The 15,766-nt window shown below is 40.1% G+C and overlaps 1 protein-coding gene across 1 annotated transcript in view; it reads right to left on the bottom strand.

Annotated features, from left to right (window-relative positions):
• TMEM132E (transmembrane protein 132E) overlaps nucleotides 1–15,766 on the bottom strand; it is a 643,603-nt gene that overhangs the window by 46,848 nt on the left and 580,989 nt on the right. The window contains exon 6 of the mRNA XM_089668454.1: nucleotides 14,028–14,233. Within this exon, the coding sequence (XP_089524580.1) occupies nucleotides 14,028–14,233 (206 nt within the window). The remainder of the gene's footprint in view (nucleotides 1–14,027; nucleotides 14,234–15,766) is intronic.

The raw sequence follows: 15,766 nt of genomic DNA, 5'->3' as shown, positions 1-15,766 counted from the left end.
GAGAATAAAGGATCCAAGACAACATAATCAAAATGATAAAAGTTGTATCTTCACTGTGGTACCCCATTATTGAATGGAGCATTGGTGTATCAAACTGTCTAACCATAACAAAAGTGTTTTGTTACTCATTTCTAAGAGGAAAGGTAAGTAGTGCAACATTGGGTAAACTTTCTATTAAACAAAACCATTAAGCCAATCTGTGTATCAGGTTCCCAGCGTCTGAGCCCAGCCCAGCTTATTATGAAGCCCGTAAAGTATAGGCCTTCGACATATGGGAACCCGCACCACCGAGGTACAGCTGTGGTATCCAACCCATAATCACTGCGTACCAACAGCATACAGTAAGAGCAATAAAAGGCCCATCAATGGCAGGGGGAAAATGCCACCACTTACTTAGTAGCAGCTGTCGCCACCACCTTTGCACAATCACAGGTAGTGTAACCAAAAATATTCCGTCATGTCTATAAAGACAGCTCTAAGTAACTGACCTAAATGTGATCACATAGTAAAGTGAGGAAATGGCTATCCAGACCATCACCATCTGGATTGACAAATCTCCAGGGAGATGGAACGTCCAACCAATGATACTAAGAGTGTCACAGTTGTTAACAGCTGTCCTTTCATCTATTCAGGTGTGGAAGTTTCCTCTGGGAGTCCTGTTACGGGATAATGGCATATCCTGCCAGACCGGAGTTTGGCGTCCATCTTTACCCTTCTTGGCAGTACGACTATCTGGGGAAGAAAACAGTGATTTTTGAGGACTGCAGACTTGTGGGTGAAGTCTAAATTCTTGATACCATTTGGGCAGCTCAGGTTGTTGTATTTGTAGTGCTTCACAGAAATCTGAAAGATCATCAGGAGTGCGAAACAGGAGTTGTTTGCCTTGCAATGTTACAGTTAAGGCAAATGGAAATCGCCATCTATACAGTAGGACCTTCTCGTGGGTTTTCTCAAGTAAAGGCGTTAGTGCTCTCCTATTTTTAAGCGTAATATATGATAAATCCTGGTACAGGGAAATAGAGTCGCCATTATCACATCACTCTGCCTTGCTTTCTGCAGTATCTCTTCTTTTAGCGGGAAGCTTTGAAGGCAGCATATGATATCTCTAGGAGGAATCATGTCTGGGCCCTTAACTCTCAAAGCTCTATGTACTCTCACAAACTCAATTTCAGCTTCTGCTGGTTTTTCAAGAATATTATTAAATACTTTCTGAAGTGCAGAGGAAATTTGATCTGGTAGAACTGTTTCAGGTATTCCTCTCACTCTGACATTGTTTCATCTGCCTCTGTTGTCAAGATCTTCTAGGTGTCTATTCATTTCAATAAGGTGTTTAGTGTGAGAGTCAATAACCAGGTCTAGTCTTTGAATTGCCTTATTTCCTCAGTAAGCACTAAAATGTCTGTTTCAGATCTGTAATCGCAGCTGACAGAGTGGTTTTAATATCGGCCTCAATAGCCGTCATGTCAGAGTAAGTCGAAGGCTGCACTGTGAAGGCAGCATCTATCACCCAATCCTCCCATGCCATCTGTGAGTCCTCTTCCCCCTGGAAGGTCAGCGCCATCTTGCTGCATGCCATGCCGGTCCTGGATGATGACTGTGAGTGGAAAATCACTGTGATATCCCTCACTGGGGCTAGAGTGGCAGAGACTGTTCGGCAGAAGCGGTGTTGTGGGGCTTTCCGCACAAGCATCCCCATACTGCGGCTTTCAGGGGACCAGAGTGAGGAGGATGAAGCCAGCGGCATCCCAGAGCTCCTGGATGTGCAGCTATCTTCCTTGGGCTCCAAACCACGCCCTTCTTCTGCTTTTGAATTGATCATATGATAATCTGATTACACAGCTTTCATCCAAACTTATTTGAAGGGACAAGCATGAAACTTTTTGTCGTACGATACCAGATCGTACAATTTTCATTTAATCAGTACAGTTTACATCTGAAAATAAAATACAAATACATTACATCACTTCCAAATTTTCGTTCCATTGTACAAGAATTTTCATAACTTTAGTAACCTCTTCACTTTCGATATAGGACTAGCATGCAAACAAAACGGATGATCATTCATCCAATATTCTTATCATGTGTATGGGGCTTTAGTATGAACAAGATCCTTAAATGGGAGCAATCCCTCATCATTAGTGACATCATTAATAGTATTAAGTCCTCTAGATTCCCATTTTGTAAAGGAGATGTCTGGAATTATAAATTTCAAAGAATTGAGAGGAGTAAGGACCTTCTCGCATTTGACAGAAGGATCAAATTGTTTACTTAAGTCTTGCCATGCTTGTAATAATGCAGCGATAATGGGGTGATCAATAGAATTAGGCGTTTTAAAAAAAAAACTAATTAACAACAAGGAGTGAAGGTGTTCTGGATGAATTGAATCATACTCTAATGAGCACCAATGTTTCAAATGTGAGTCAGGATCCAATATTTGAGTTGCTTTAGTAGTGCCGCAGTGTAATAGTCCATTAGGTTAGGAAGACTCATGCCTCCCACTGATATATGTTTCATCAAAATCTGGTGGGAACAAAGCACTGTACAGTCTGTCCACACAAATTTAGACAACTGGGATTGCATAGTGGAGAAGAAAGATAATAGCATGTGAATAGGAAGTGTTCTGAAAAATTATAGAAACTTTGGTGACAATACTATTTTTCATGCTGCTAGCCTACCAAGATCCTACCAAGGATGGTAGACATCTAGCCAATATGTTTGCCAATAGTTTGGCGTATACTTTCACATCGACATTAAATAGTGAAATCGGTCTAAAGTTATGTGGTGTGTTCGTTTCTTTTCCAGGTTTGCGTAGCGTAATAAAGGTGGCAGACAGCATTTCAGATGGGATGGAAGCCATAGCAACAGCAGCATTAAAAACTGGGATCAAATATGGTATTAAGATTAATAAATAAATTTGATAGTACTCCGAAGAGTATCCATTGGGTCCTGGCGATTTGTTAGGGGGGAGCTGTTTGATAAGTGTGTCTGCTTCTGAGATAGTGAATGGGGAATTAAGAGACTCCAAATCTGCTTGCTGTATTTCAGGCAATGACACTGAGGCCAGAAAGTCATTAATAAGTTCCGGGGTTGGTGAGTTATGGGATCTTTATATTATATAAGGAACTGTAGTAAGCAATGAAAGCATCAGCAATTTCTTTGGGGTTAAAAACTTTTTGGCCAGTGGTAAGGTCAATGTTATAAGTAATTTTTTTTGCTTTACAGTTTTTTCTTTGACTTGGTCCACTAACAATTTGCCTGCTTTGTTGCCAAATCTCTAACTGGTAGCTCTTAAAGTTCTAAGGTGACAATCATGTTTATGCATTAGAAGTGATTGCAGGTCATGTCTAAATTGAGATAACTGATCACAGAGCTTTTGAAAATTGGACAGCTTATTCTCAGACTCTAGTTTTTGGACAGTAGTATGGAAGTTGTTAAACTTCTGGGCCCTTTGCCTCCTAACCTTAGTGCTCAACTGTATTAAAAGGCCTCTAATCAAGGCTTTGAGGGTCCCCCACAATGTGAAGGGGTCCCCCACCCATGGGGCATTGATAACAAGAATTCGTTTAATGCCTTGTAAATCACTGGTTTGTGTTGAGACAGTAAGAAAATCTATTTGCCCTTGTTCGATGCTAGTCTCCCCCACAGTAATGGACACTGGAGCATGGCCTGACCATCTAAGTGTATGTATTTCAGATTTGCTGATCCTTTGCAGCGAGAATTTATCTACTAGGAATAAGTCTAACCTTGAGTATGAGTGGTGTACTTGCAAAAAATAAGTAAAATCTTTCTCCGTGGAATGCTGGCACTGCAACCTGTCAAATATATTAGATGTGGTGATAAAATGAGCAGGTGTAGCTCTGGGGCTATGAGGTTGGGAAGAGGAGTTGAAGTCTAAATCTCTATTTGGAATGGCATAAAAGTCACCACATAAAATCAAATGACCTTTCCGCATGGAGGTAACCTTACCCCACAGGTTTTCTTTAGAAATTTGAGCTGTTTTACCTTGGGAGATATACATTGATCAAAGTATACAGAATATTGATTTCACATATCAATATAATATATTTGCCCAATTCATCAGAAATCATCTCCACTTGCTTCAAAACTGCGTTTTTCACTGTGATAGCTACCCTTCTTTTCTTTTTTTAGGAGCATTTGAGATATATACCATATGAGCAGGAAGTGACAATGTTGAAAAGATGGTGGTTTAAGAGTTGAAAAATGTGTCAAATGTAGGCACATGACGTCACACTGTGACCAGCAGGTTTCTTTCCATGTCATGTGTCTCTTGGCCGGATTGTTAAGTCCTTTCACATTAAATGATGAAACGCCCATGACTGTCCCTGGACATATGCAGCACTTACTTGTGTGGGCAGGTTCATGAGGGAGGTGGAAACAACTCTAAGGGAAATATTCAATTAGCCATGTGTTAATTCCGCAATTTTGAGTACAAAATGCTCCCACACCTTTACCAAATTAAGACAATGTTATCTTGACCATGAAAAGATAAATGATGTCCATACACTCAAGATTGATTATACCAGGATCAAGAAAAACTGTCTGTGTGCAACAAGCTTCAACCTATTGAATAGTCTGATCCGGGCATAATGTCCCTACCTAGCAAAATTATACACAATCACTGGATATCAATGTAGACCATACTAAATATATGGATGCTCGTCTCCTTGGAAATTGAGTGTGGGGGGGGGGGGCAGTATCTGGGGAGCCCTTTATTTTTAAAGGGACTTTCAGATTCCAATAAGCCACTCACCTACATGCTCCCACAACTGCTGGCCAGGGTTGTGAGAAAAAGGCCCTTGTTCCCATCAACATGAAAGCATGAAAGGGACCTTTAGGGTCTGTGTGGAGTTTTTTCTTTAAAAAAAAAGAAGCCATGAAGGAGTAAGTAATTTGCCAGAAATTGAAACCGTTTTTTTGCTTTGTAAATTTTATTTTTAAAAAATACTGCTCCCAGCCAAGTGAAATTGTAATTTTCTTTTACATGTTCCATGTTCCCCAGGGCAGAGGCACCTCCCAAGCTATTTTTTTTTTACAAGCACTTGCCTATTAGCTCTCAAAATTAAAATTTTTAATTTGGCTGATTCGGCTCCTATTGACTTCAACTGGGGTTTGGGTTTGTCGTCCAAACCGAACCCAGGACAGTTTGGCTCATCCTTAATACTTCATTTATGTTAACAAAATTTTACAATAAAAACTCAAATATGTGCTCAGTGAAAACACACTATAGTTTTTCTTATAAAAACTTTTCATATTGCAATAATAACTGCTGCATGTCACTGTTTGTCAATTTTTTTAGTTATGATAAAATGCTATTGTTTGTCTGAAGCTTGTGTTTATTCATCATACTTCATTTTTTTGCTTGCGCAGTTGAAAGCATAATAAATAAAAATGAGCCTCAAATTAACATGCTGATAATGCCAGTGCATCAGTAAATAACACTCAGCATACACATGTTGCAATTAAATAGATTAAGGGTCATTTTAAGGACCACCAACATGAAAAATAATGTGTTCTGATAATTGTATACAGTTAATTCTTGTAATGATAGTTTTCAGTGTATGCATTTCTTTTTTTCATTTCCAGTGCCTTTATTTTTTCTCTGCCTGTATTTATACTTTCCAGTATATATTTCTATTCATACGCAGACCAAGCTGCAAAAGGCGCTTACAACCATTACCTTTTATTTTCATGGTTTAACTCCACTAAAAGAAAATCCTTTGCTGCAAATTCCCAGGCACATTTGTCAGCTATATCATTTGTACAAACACCTGTCTCCGTCAGTTTTGTTGGACAGTTTGGTCTGTATGCAGATTTTGAGAAAAACATATATAAATTCATGTGAAAAAAAAAAAATGAGTCAATATGTGGACTACTATTGTTACATACAGTATGTTCACCCAAAACGTTATCAGAATACAGCATTTTTGGCAATTTTGGTAGTTTAACTCCAGACAAACAGCAAATCATATAGGTGAAATACATATAACTGAGCTGTTTTACCTGCCAGCAGATTTTAATTTTGATTCTTCCAGTCCGCTGATTTACACAGTTCTGCCACACCGCACAGCCAGGCAGTTGACACTATTTTCTCTGTCATCACAGGATTGCTCATAAAAGAATACCAGCCCTTTAAGAGAAGCCCAAGAAAGCCTTTCAAGCAGCCTGTGTCTTGATATGCTACTACTTTACTGCTCTCTGGCTTCAGTTTAAAGACAATGTTTCAAGCCACAAACTGATGGAAAGATAAATATACTGTAGATAGCCTTCTTTTACAGGGCTGCTCTTCTCTGCAATTTGCTACACCTAGAGATTAATATCTAGTGACTTTAGTAGCTGGCCTGAGCTACTAAAAATTTCCTGTGCAGCTTAAGGCCCCTTCCACATGGAGCGGGCTCCATTAGGAGTCCCCTTGCTCAGCTGGGGATCTGTCTACTTATCCCCGCTGAACAGACAGATGGCTGGTCTGTGCCCGCTTATGCACAGCAGACACAACCCACTGTCCTCTACGGGCAGGCAGATGTAAGTGGACCGAATAATAAAACAGTGCAGCGCTTGAGGAAAATATGAACAGATAAAATACACAAATCAAAATACTGATAAAATGTCTATATCATAATAATCGTGCCAGATGACTGGTAGTAATCAATGGTGGTGCTCCGTGAAGAATAGCAGAAATGCGCACTCACCAGAAGGTAAATAAGTATGAGCGGTATATATCATATCCCAAGGATCCTCATTAGAAAAAGGTCTGGGCAAAATGGGTGAATCCTCCCTCCAGGTTGCATTCAGAACTCGCCCAAGAGTAAAGTAGAAGAGATCCAGGTTACAAGAGGTCTCCTAATGAAGGATGTATGGAAGGGGTTGCCTGTTTACAGGAGGTCCTCCTCCTTTTGGTATGGTGCCTAGGATTGTTATAACGGGCTCTGCAAATAAAACTCCTCCCCAGGAGTCAGGGAAGGTCGCCCATAGTGTAGTATGATAGAACATCGCTTTATTATGAACAGAGTAACGGTTTGCAAACATATGTCATCCAGGTATATAGAGTAAACTAACCCTAGGAGATTCAAAGCTTCACCTTCTGGTGAGTGTGCGTTTCTGCTATTCTTCACGGAGCACCACCATTGATTACTACCAGTCACCTGGCACGATTATTATGATATAGACATTTTATCAGTATTTTGATTTGTGTATTTTATCCGTTCATATTTTCCTCAAGCGCTGCACTGTTTTATTATTCTGTTTATAAGTGTACATTGGTAGCTTAGAGTGCACAGCTGCTTTCTTCTTGGTCAGTACTCACTTTTTACCACTATTTATAGATGTAATTGGACCGCCTGTCCATGTAAAACCAACTGCTTTCCGATCAACTAGATGGAAGGGGAATGGATCCATCTGTTTTTAGCAGATTGGTTTGAATGTACAGTAGGTATATGTCTTTTTTACACCCACCACTCCATAGAAGAGATAGGAGGCTCCGATTAGGTCCACCTGAAAAACTGACAGGTGGACCTGATAGGTCTATTTGTGTAAACGGGGTTATAACCTAAAGCAGTTGATATATCCCTCAGAAGAGAAAGATTAAAGCATATGTATAGCAATTTTTTTTTTGATTTTTTGAGTGGAGTGGGGAAGGGTTGGAGCCTGTGTAAGGTTTTTATTGTTGTCTATGTCATTTCTCGGAAGGTTCACACTCTATTTATCCTGGTGACAATTGTCATTAACCGCCTCCCGCCTGCCATATAAGAAAATGACGGGAGCAAGGTGGTTCTCTCTTTCTGGGAGGATGTCATACAACGTCCTACCACTTTAACTGCACGTGCGCGCCCTCAGGGGCATGCAGCGCAGTGATCAGTAGAAAGAGCCTATGACTTGTGATCAGCTGCGTCCAATCACAGTTGATCGTATGTAAATAAGGAAATGCCGGTAATCAGCATTCCTCAGAGGGGACATCAACACTGATCATCAGGACACTGATGATGAAGTGCCCTGATGATCAGTGTAGCCCCATCAGTACCACCTGTCAGTGTCCATCAATGCCACCTGTCATTGCCCATCAATGCCACCTGTCAGTGCCCATCAGTGCACATCAATGCCACATATTAGTGCCTACCAGTGCACATCAATGCCACATAGCAGTGCCCATCGGAGCTGGCTTTCAGTGCCAACTATCAGTGCCAGTCAGTTCCACCTATCAGTGCCAGTCAGTGCCACCTATGAGTGTTGCCAATCAGTGCCACCTATCGGTGCCAGTCGGTGCTGCCTATCAGTGCCTTTCAGTGTCCATCAGTGCTGCCTATCAGTGCACGTCAGTGCCACCTAACAGTTGCAGTCAGTGCCGCCTATCAGTGCAAGTCAGTGCCACCTATCAGTGCTGCCTATCAGTGCCATATATAAGTACTGCCTTTCAGTGCCTATCATTGATGTCTGTGAATGCCCACCAGTGACACCTGTCAATGCCTATCAGTGCCACCTACCAGTGCCTCCTCATCAGTGCTCATCAGTGCCGCCTATCAATGCCCATCAGTGCAGCTTAACAGTGCCCATCACTACAGCCTCATTAGCGCACATCATTGAAGGAGAAAAATTACTCATTTACAAAATGTTATAACAGAAACTAAGAAAAAAACTTTTTTTTTCAAAATTTCAGGTTTTTTTGGTTTGTTTGTCAAAAAATAAAAAACCCAGTGGTAATTAAATACCACCAAAAGAAAGCTCTATTTGTGTGAAATAAAAGAACGAACATTTCATATTGGTACAGTGTTGCATGACCACGCAATTGTCATTCAAAGTGCGACAGTGCTGAAAGCTGAAAATTGGCCTGGGCAGGAAGGGGGTGAAAATGCCCAGTAGGCAAGTGGTTAAGACAGAAAGTGATGGGAAAAGTTTTAATATCTGGCCTGGCAACAACCGTTTCCTCCTCACTTGCTGTTCCTCTCCCTTGAAAAGAAGTTGAGGGAACTCTTCCCATTGAGACACAGCCAGAAAAAATATATTACCATGGGTTTTAACCCTGCCATACTCTATTTAAAACAAAAAATGTTTTTGTTATACATACACTTTAAAATTTGTTTAACTCTAGCCTAAAGGCTAGTATACACGGACTGCAAATTGGCCAGTTTGGTCTAAGAACTGGCATCTGTTGAATGGTCATGCTGAAAAACCAGCATTCATTTGGAGTATGAAGCATTAATCAGTCCCCGCTGTTAGAATACAATAGCTCACAGGGGAGATTCCTGCATCCACATTGCTTATGTGGATATGGGGATCTTGCAGGTTTTTTTTTTATTCAACCTGCTGGTTGAATGAGGAAAAAATGCCCATGTGTACCCTGCCTAAAAGAGAAGTATGGGCTGTATTAAAAAAAATCATTATACTCACCCAGGTGGATGCAGCATTGGTCCAATGCTGCATCTTTCCCTCGCCTGCACTGAACAGAGAACTGAGCGATCAAAGACCAGTTCTCCCTTTCTGCTCTGAGCAGAGAGCCAGCACTGTCAGTCTCCGGCTCTCTGCTCTGCCCCTCCAGCATCCACTGGAGTGCTGGGCTGTGGAGGAGGAAGGAGGAGATGGCTCAGGCAGAGGCTAAGCCAGGTGCCAGTCCAGGATTTTGGGTTGATGCTGACCATATGATTGGGATATTTTCAGAGCCTGGACCGGCTCTGTGACATCAGCCAACAGCAGGCTTTGGCCTGCTGTCAGCTGAAAATGGGTCACAGGAGTGCAGAACTTACTGCACTACTGTGATCCATAGGAGAAGTGTAGCCCAAAAAAGCTTTAGCTACACTTCTTTATATCATCCTTTCTTTTTTTTTTTGTTTGCCTTTTCATTAGAAACCACTTTTGTCCCTTAACTTTTGCTAAAACACATTTAAAGTTGTGAAGTGCACATTTATTGACTGTTTTGAAATGTAACTTTAACTTATTTATGAACTGGCCAGTAAATCACAAAAGTCATTACAGCACCATATTATTATAGTTTTTACAATATCAATAAAAGATAGGAAAAAAAATTCAGCTAAGAAAAAAAATGAAGCGCTTGAGGTATAAATGCATCAGTGATTGAGGTGTACATCATGCTAATGTTATGGTGTTCTGAGCCCCATAATTTATGTGACCTTGTGTATGTCTTGAGAGTGTCTATGTTTTAGCCTGCAGCTAAGCAGTAGAGATATAGGTCTCTGATAACAGCATTCAAGGACAATTTCCACTCACACAAAAGCTCTTCATCTAAATACTGCATTTACTCTGTGCCTATTGACTTTTTTATTTTTTAATAAACCATTTGTTATAGTAAACCTGTACTACATTTTAAACTTTTAAAAGTAAGCCATGACCAGGGGCGGACTGACCATACGAGCACTCGAGCACTGCCCGAGGGCCCGGAGTCAGTAGGGGGCCCCATGAAATGCCCCTGGTACCTTTTTTATAGTTTTTTTGAGTGTGGGCAAGGACACAGGGGCCCCATGATCCCCTATTGCCCGGGGGCCCTATGAGTTGTCAGTCCACCCCTGGCCATGACCTTGAGCAGTTACAACAAGTTGGCAAATGTTACTTTTATTATCCAAGAAAACCCCTCTTCCTGTCCCTTTTATTTAATTTCACTTCAATTTTGGGGCATAACTTAAAATCTATCAATAGGCAAAACATTTTCACTTTTTTCATTTTTATTATTGTCTGTGTCACCACTAGGAGAATTCACATTTTAACCTGGGAATCAATGTCCCCAAAACAGTAAGGTGATGGGATTTCCAAAATGTTACAGTTGTCAAAAGAACGGTGCAGTGCCAGATATATTTCATGCTATTGTTTGATTGCCCCATGGGAGTAGACACGCAATTTATTATTACAATAAACACAACAGATTGCACTATGAAATGCTGTTTGTTTCTTTTCATGGAATAACATCCAAAACTAAGCAAAAAATGTTTTGGCTATCATTTTTTAGGTCTAAAGTTAACCTAAGCCAAGATCATGCACACTAATTTTTTACATTCTAAACAAGCACAAAAAAAATAGTTTAAAACAAGCTGGTATCCACCTTAGTATCTATAGTCGTTTTAGATAAATTCATTCTCAAAGTTCATTTTTCTAAGCTGTGTGAAACCAACTAAGGCCCCTTCCAGATGGGCTAGGAGTCCTCTTGCTCAGCAGGGGACCTGTCTGTTGATTCCCACTGAGCAGTTGGATGGCTGGTCTGTGTATACTCCATTTATGCAGAGCGGATAGGGCACAGCCTGCTCTCCTCTATGGGCAGTTGGGTGTAAACAGATTGCCTGTCCATTTACGCTCGAATGCCATCTAATCCAATCCTTCCCTCTTTTTTTAGTGGATCAAATTGGATATAGGCAGGTGTAAATGGACAGATGACCATATAGGAGAATGAAGGAGCTGATCAAGTCCACCTGAAAACTGTCAGGCGGATCCCTGGTGATATGCTTGTGTTACACTTTGGAGTTTTTGTTGTGATCTTTAAGTATCTTTGCTTTGAGAATGAAATACTTCACATTACAAACAGCTAGAGATGTCGGGGTGCTTGTTTTTAATTCATTTTACTACTTATACAACTACACATATGATGCAATATTGCCACGGATTTCAATGCAATTATGTAGTGCAATTTTGATGCAATTTGGTTGTGTTTGTGCATACTCTATGGGGCCAAGTTGCACTGTAAATCGCACCAAAATATCATAGGAATCTTTTCCAAAATTGAACTGTACTGAGTCGCATTGATTTGAATGGGCACCATTGAATATAATGTGATTTCCCTTGTCATGCAATTCTGTGTTACTCAAGTCGCATCAGAAGTCGCACTAGTGTGAACCAGCATTAAGTGAATCTGCTGCTGTAGGTAAAACAATGGGTCCACTTTAACCAGTTGCAGACCGCTCACTGTCTTTATAAGGCGGCAGGGTGGCCCTGCTGTGCTGGATCACGTATATGTACATGATCAGCATTTCCAGGTAGGGAACACACAAGCGCGCGCCTGCCACCCCATCTGTGCTGACATTGACTTCAGCACAAGTCGGTTAGCAGGTCCCGGACAATGACTTATGGCTAGAATCTGCTGATGGGCTTAGCAAATGACAGTACAGAACCCTGTGTTTAATAACAAAACAGGGCTCTGTACATGGAGCAGTGATGTGGCTGTGTTTTCTACACAACCGCATATGTTAGTAAAAGCAGCACACATTACACTCATTACACATTGTTAGACACACAGTTAACCTTTTGATTGCTCCTAGATGTAAACCCCTTCCTAGCCAGTGTCATTAGCTCAGTGACATTATATAGTATTATCACTGATCACTGTATTAGTGTCACTGTATTAGTGCAGATGTCAGTTACTCAGTTTCCACCCAGTGTCAGTTAGTGTCAGATTGCCCACCACACTATCATAGTTCCAGTATAAGTCGCTGATCACCGCCATTATTAGTATAAAAAAAATATATACACCATAGTTTGTAGATGCTATAACTTTCATGAAAACCGATCAATATACACTAATTGGGATTTATTTTTACCAAAGATATGTAGTAGATTACAAGAATACATTTTAGCTTAAATTTATGAAGAAATTAGATTTTTTAATTTTTTATTGGATGTTTTATAGCAGTAAGCAAAAAAAAGTATTTTTTTTAAATTTTCAGTCTTTTTTCATTTATATAATAGAAAATAAACACCCCAATGGTGATCAAATACCAACAAAAGAAAGCTCTATTTGTGTGAAACATGATATAAATTTCATTTTGGTAAAGTGTTACATGTTTGCGCAATTTCCAGATAAAGTAGCAAAGTGCCGAATAGCAAAAAAATGCCCTGGTCATGAAAGGTGTAAAATCTTTCGCAGCTTAAGTGGTTAATTATATCATATTAGTAAGAAAGATCTGCATATAACTGCATGTAATACAAAATAAACAGATCTGTTGCAGGAAATCTAGTTAATATTTGATTGGATATGTTTTATAGCAGTAAGCAATTTTTTTTTTTTATTATCAGTTTTGTTTCGTTTACATAATAAAAAATAAAAACCCCAATGGTGATCAATTACCATCAAAAGAAATCTCTATTTGTAAGCTCGAAAGAGCAGGGCCCTCAATCCCCTCATGTTTTGCATTGTATTGGTATTGTTCTGTCACATGTTCTGTCCCCCTTTGTAATGTACAGCGCTGAGCAAACTATTGGCGCTTTATAAATACTGTATAATAATAATAATAATTTGTGTGAAACATGATATAAACTTCAATTTGACAAAGTGTTGCATGTAGCGAGTGCCGAATAGAAAAAAAATGCCCTGCTCATGACAGGTGTAAAATCTTTCGGAGATTAAGTGGTTAATTAAATCATGTAAGTAAGAAAGATCTGTATATAACTGCATATAATTCAAAATCCAACATGTGACTGTCAAATACATATTCAGGGCTATTTTTGTTGAATTAAAAAAAATTACACAAATCATTATTTAGTAAGTAGAGATGACAACAACCTCTACGATATTGCAGAAATGATACAGAAGCCATGACATAAATGAAATGTCATGGAACACTTCATCTGTGCTTTACGTTGGCACACACCTTCTGTACAGAAAGCCCAATTCACAAGACCCAACTCTTTCATATATCAGGGCCAGGGCAAAAGTCAGTGAAAAGGTTATGCAAACGGTAAGATATGTCTGGAGCTCTGGTTTTGAACATCTGAAAGACTGATGTTCATTAGAGATATAGCCGCTCCAAGCATCTCTGGAGATAATCACACAGTCTAGAGGTTTATGAGGTTAATGAATGAAAGACATTTAGCTTACACAAGGAACAAAATGACTTCTTGAAAATCTCTGCCACCAATAAAATATTATTCTCTCTTTCCAATTTCATTATTATGAAGAGTCTTCCATTCCATGAGCTCTACCAGCACAAATTAATAATAATTAATTGGTAAACAGGCTAAATAAATTGCGTTTATTACATTATTTAAGTGAGCTACATTCAGTGTAGATAAAATAAGCCTACCTTCTATCAGGCAATATTGGGATTCTCCAGCCTTTAACCTGACTTAATTTTGCATCAGATAGCTCGATCAGTAGAGGCAGCTTGGGGACCCATACAGTCATTTCTAGGGGTGCATTCAGATGTTCATAGATAAAAACAGCTTGGGCATTCATCGATCCTCTGCTCTCCTTCCCACTCACAAATACATAGTCACAGCTGCTTGATACCTATTAAAAGAAGAAGAAACAGTGTTGTAATGGACCTTTAATACATTTTACAAGTCTACATGAATAAATTACTGATAAGTACCATTATACAGCAACAATATTATTTTTCAAAAAAGCTGTACATTTTATCATTAAAAAGCTGTCCTTGAATTCCATGCCAGTGGTTTTGCCTAAACTAAGATTTCATCACTCTGCTGCAGCCAGAAATAAACATTTCCTTAGTCTCCTTTCCTCCAGTGATCAGATTTCAGCAATGTCACTTTGCAGCAAGTCACAAGTTGAGAGAGTGTGCAAGGCAGGGCCGGATCTAGCCTCTCTGATCTGGGGGTGCAGTAAGAAAAAGCCAGTGAGCATAATGACGCTGTCTGACAGTGTGTCAAACAGTGTCATGACCTGGGAAACACTAATATGTATTAGGCTGTCATTGGATTAGGGTGATTAAACAGAGCATGTGCCAACTTATATTAGCTGTGCCTATCACAGTCCCCCTTTACATCAGGAGTCCTCATCAGAGTCCCTCTTTATTTCAGATTGCCATCAGAGTACCCCCTTATATCAGGGTTTCCATCAGTGTGCCCGTGTACATCAGGGTCCCCATTAGAGTATCCCCTTACATCAGATGTCCCAATCAGAGCACCAACATACATCAGTGTCTACATCAGAATACCCCCTTACATCAGTGTCCCCATCAGAGTTCCCACTTACATCAATTGTCCCCATCAGAGTGCCCCCTTACATTTAATTAGTTATCCCCATCAGAGAAATACTAATGGGAAAACACTAATATGTATTAAGCTGTCATTGGATTAGGGTGATTAACCAGAGCATGTGCCAACTTATATCAACTGTACCTATCACAGTCCCCCTTTACATCAGGAGTCCTCATCAGAGTCCCTCTTTATATCAGATTCCCATCAGAGTACCCCCTTATACCAGGGTCCCCATCAGTGTACCCCCGTACATCAGTGTCCCCATTAGAGTATCCCCTTACATTAGATGTCCCAATCAGAGCACCAACTTACATCAGTGTCCACATCAGAATACCCCCTTACATCAGTGTCCCCATCAGAGTTCCCACTTCCATCAATTGTCCCCATCAGAGTGCCCCCTTACATTTAATCAGTTATCCCCATCAGAGTGCCCTCATCAGAGTGCCCCCTTACATTAGGTATCCCTATACATCAGATGTCCCCATCACAATGCCCCCTTACATGGTTTGTCCCCATCAGTGTGCCTCCCTACATCAACAGTCTGTGTCAGATTGAGTCATGGATCACTGAATGCAATTTCAGAGAGCTGGGGGGGTATGATTAAAATCTGGGTGGGGGGGGCACAGACCACCCCACCCCAGCACCCTCCTAGATCTGACCTTGGTAGAAGGAGCTGATCTGCATGAGACGTTTAAACACATTTCACTTTGAGAAAAAAGGAGTGCGTAAACATCTAGTTCCTTACAAAAAGAGTTGTTGAATAAATATAAAAGCCACATTCATAATCACAAAAGAGGAAAAAATGTAAGTATTGTATCACACC

This window comes from Staurois parvus, unplaced genomic scaffold, assembly GCF_062004578.1.
Source record: "Staurois parvus isolate SC_StPar_1 unplaced genomic scaffold, SC_StPar_1.0 ptg000058l, whole genome shotgun sequence".
Classification (NCBI taxonomy): Eukaryota; Metazoa; Chordata; class Amphibia; order Anura; family Ranidae; genus Staurois; species Staurois parvus.
This window is presented reverse-complemented; position numbering and strand designations above follow the sequence as displayed.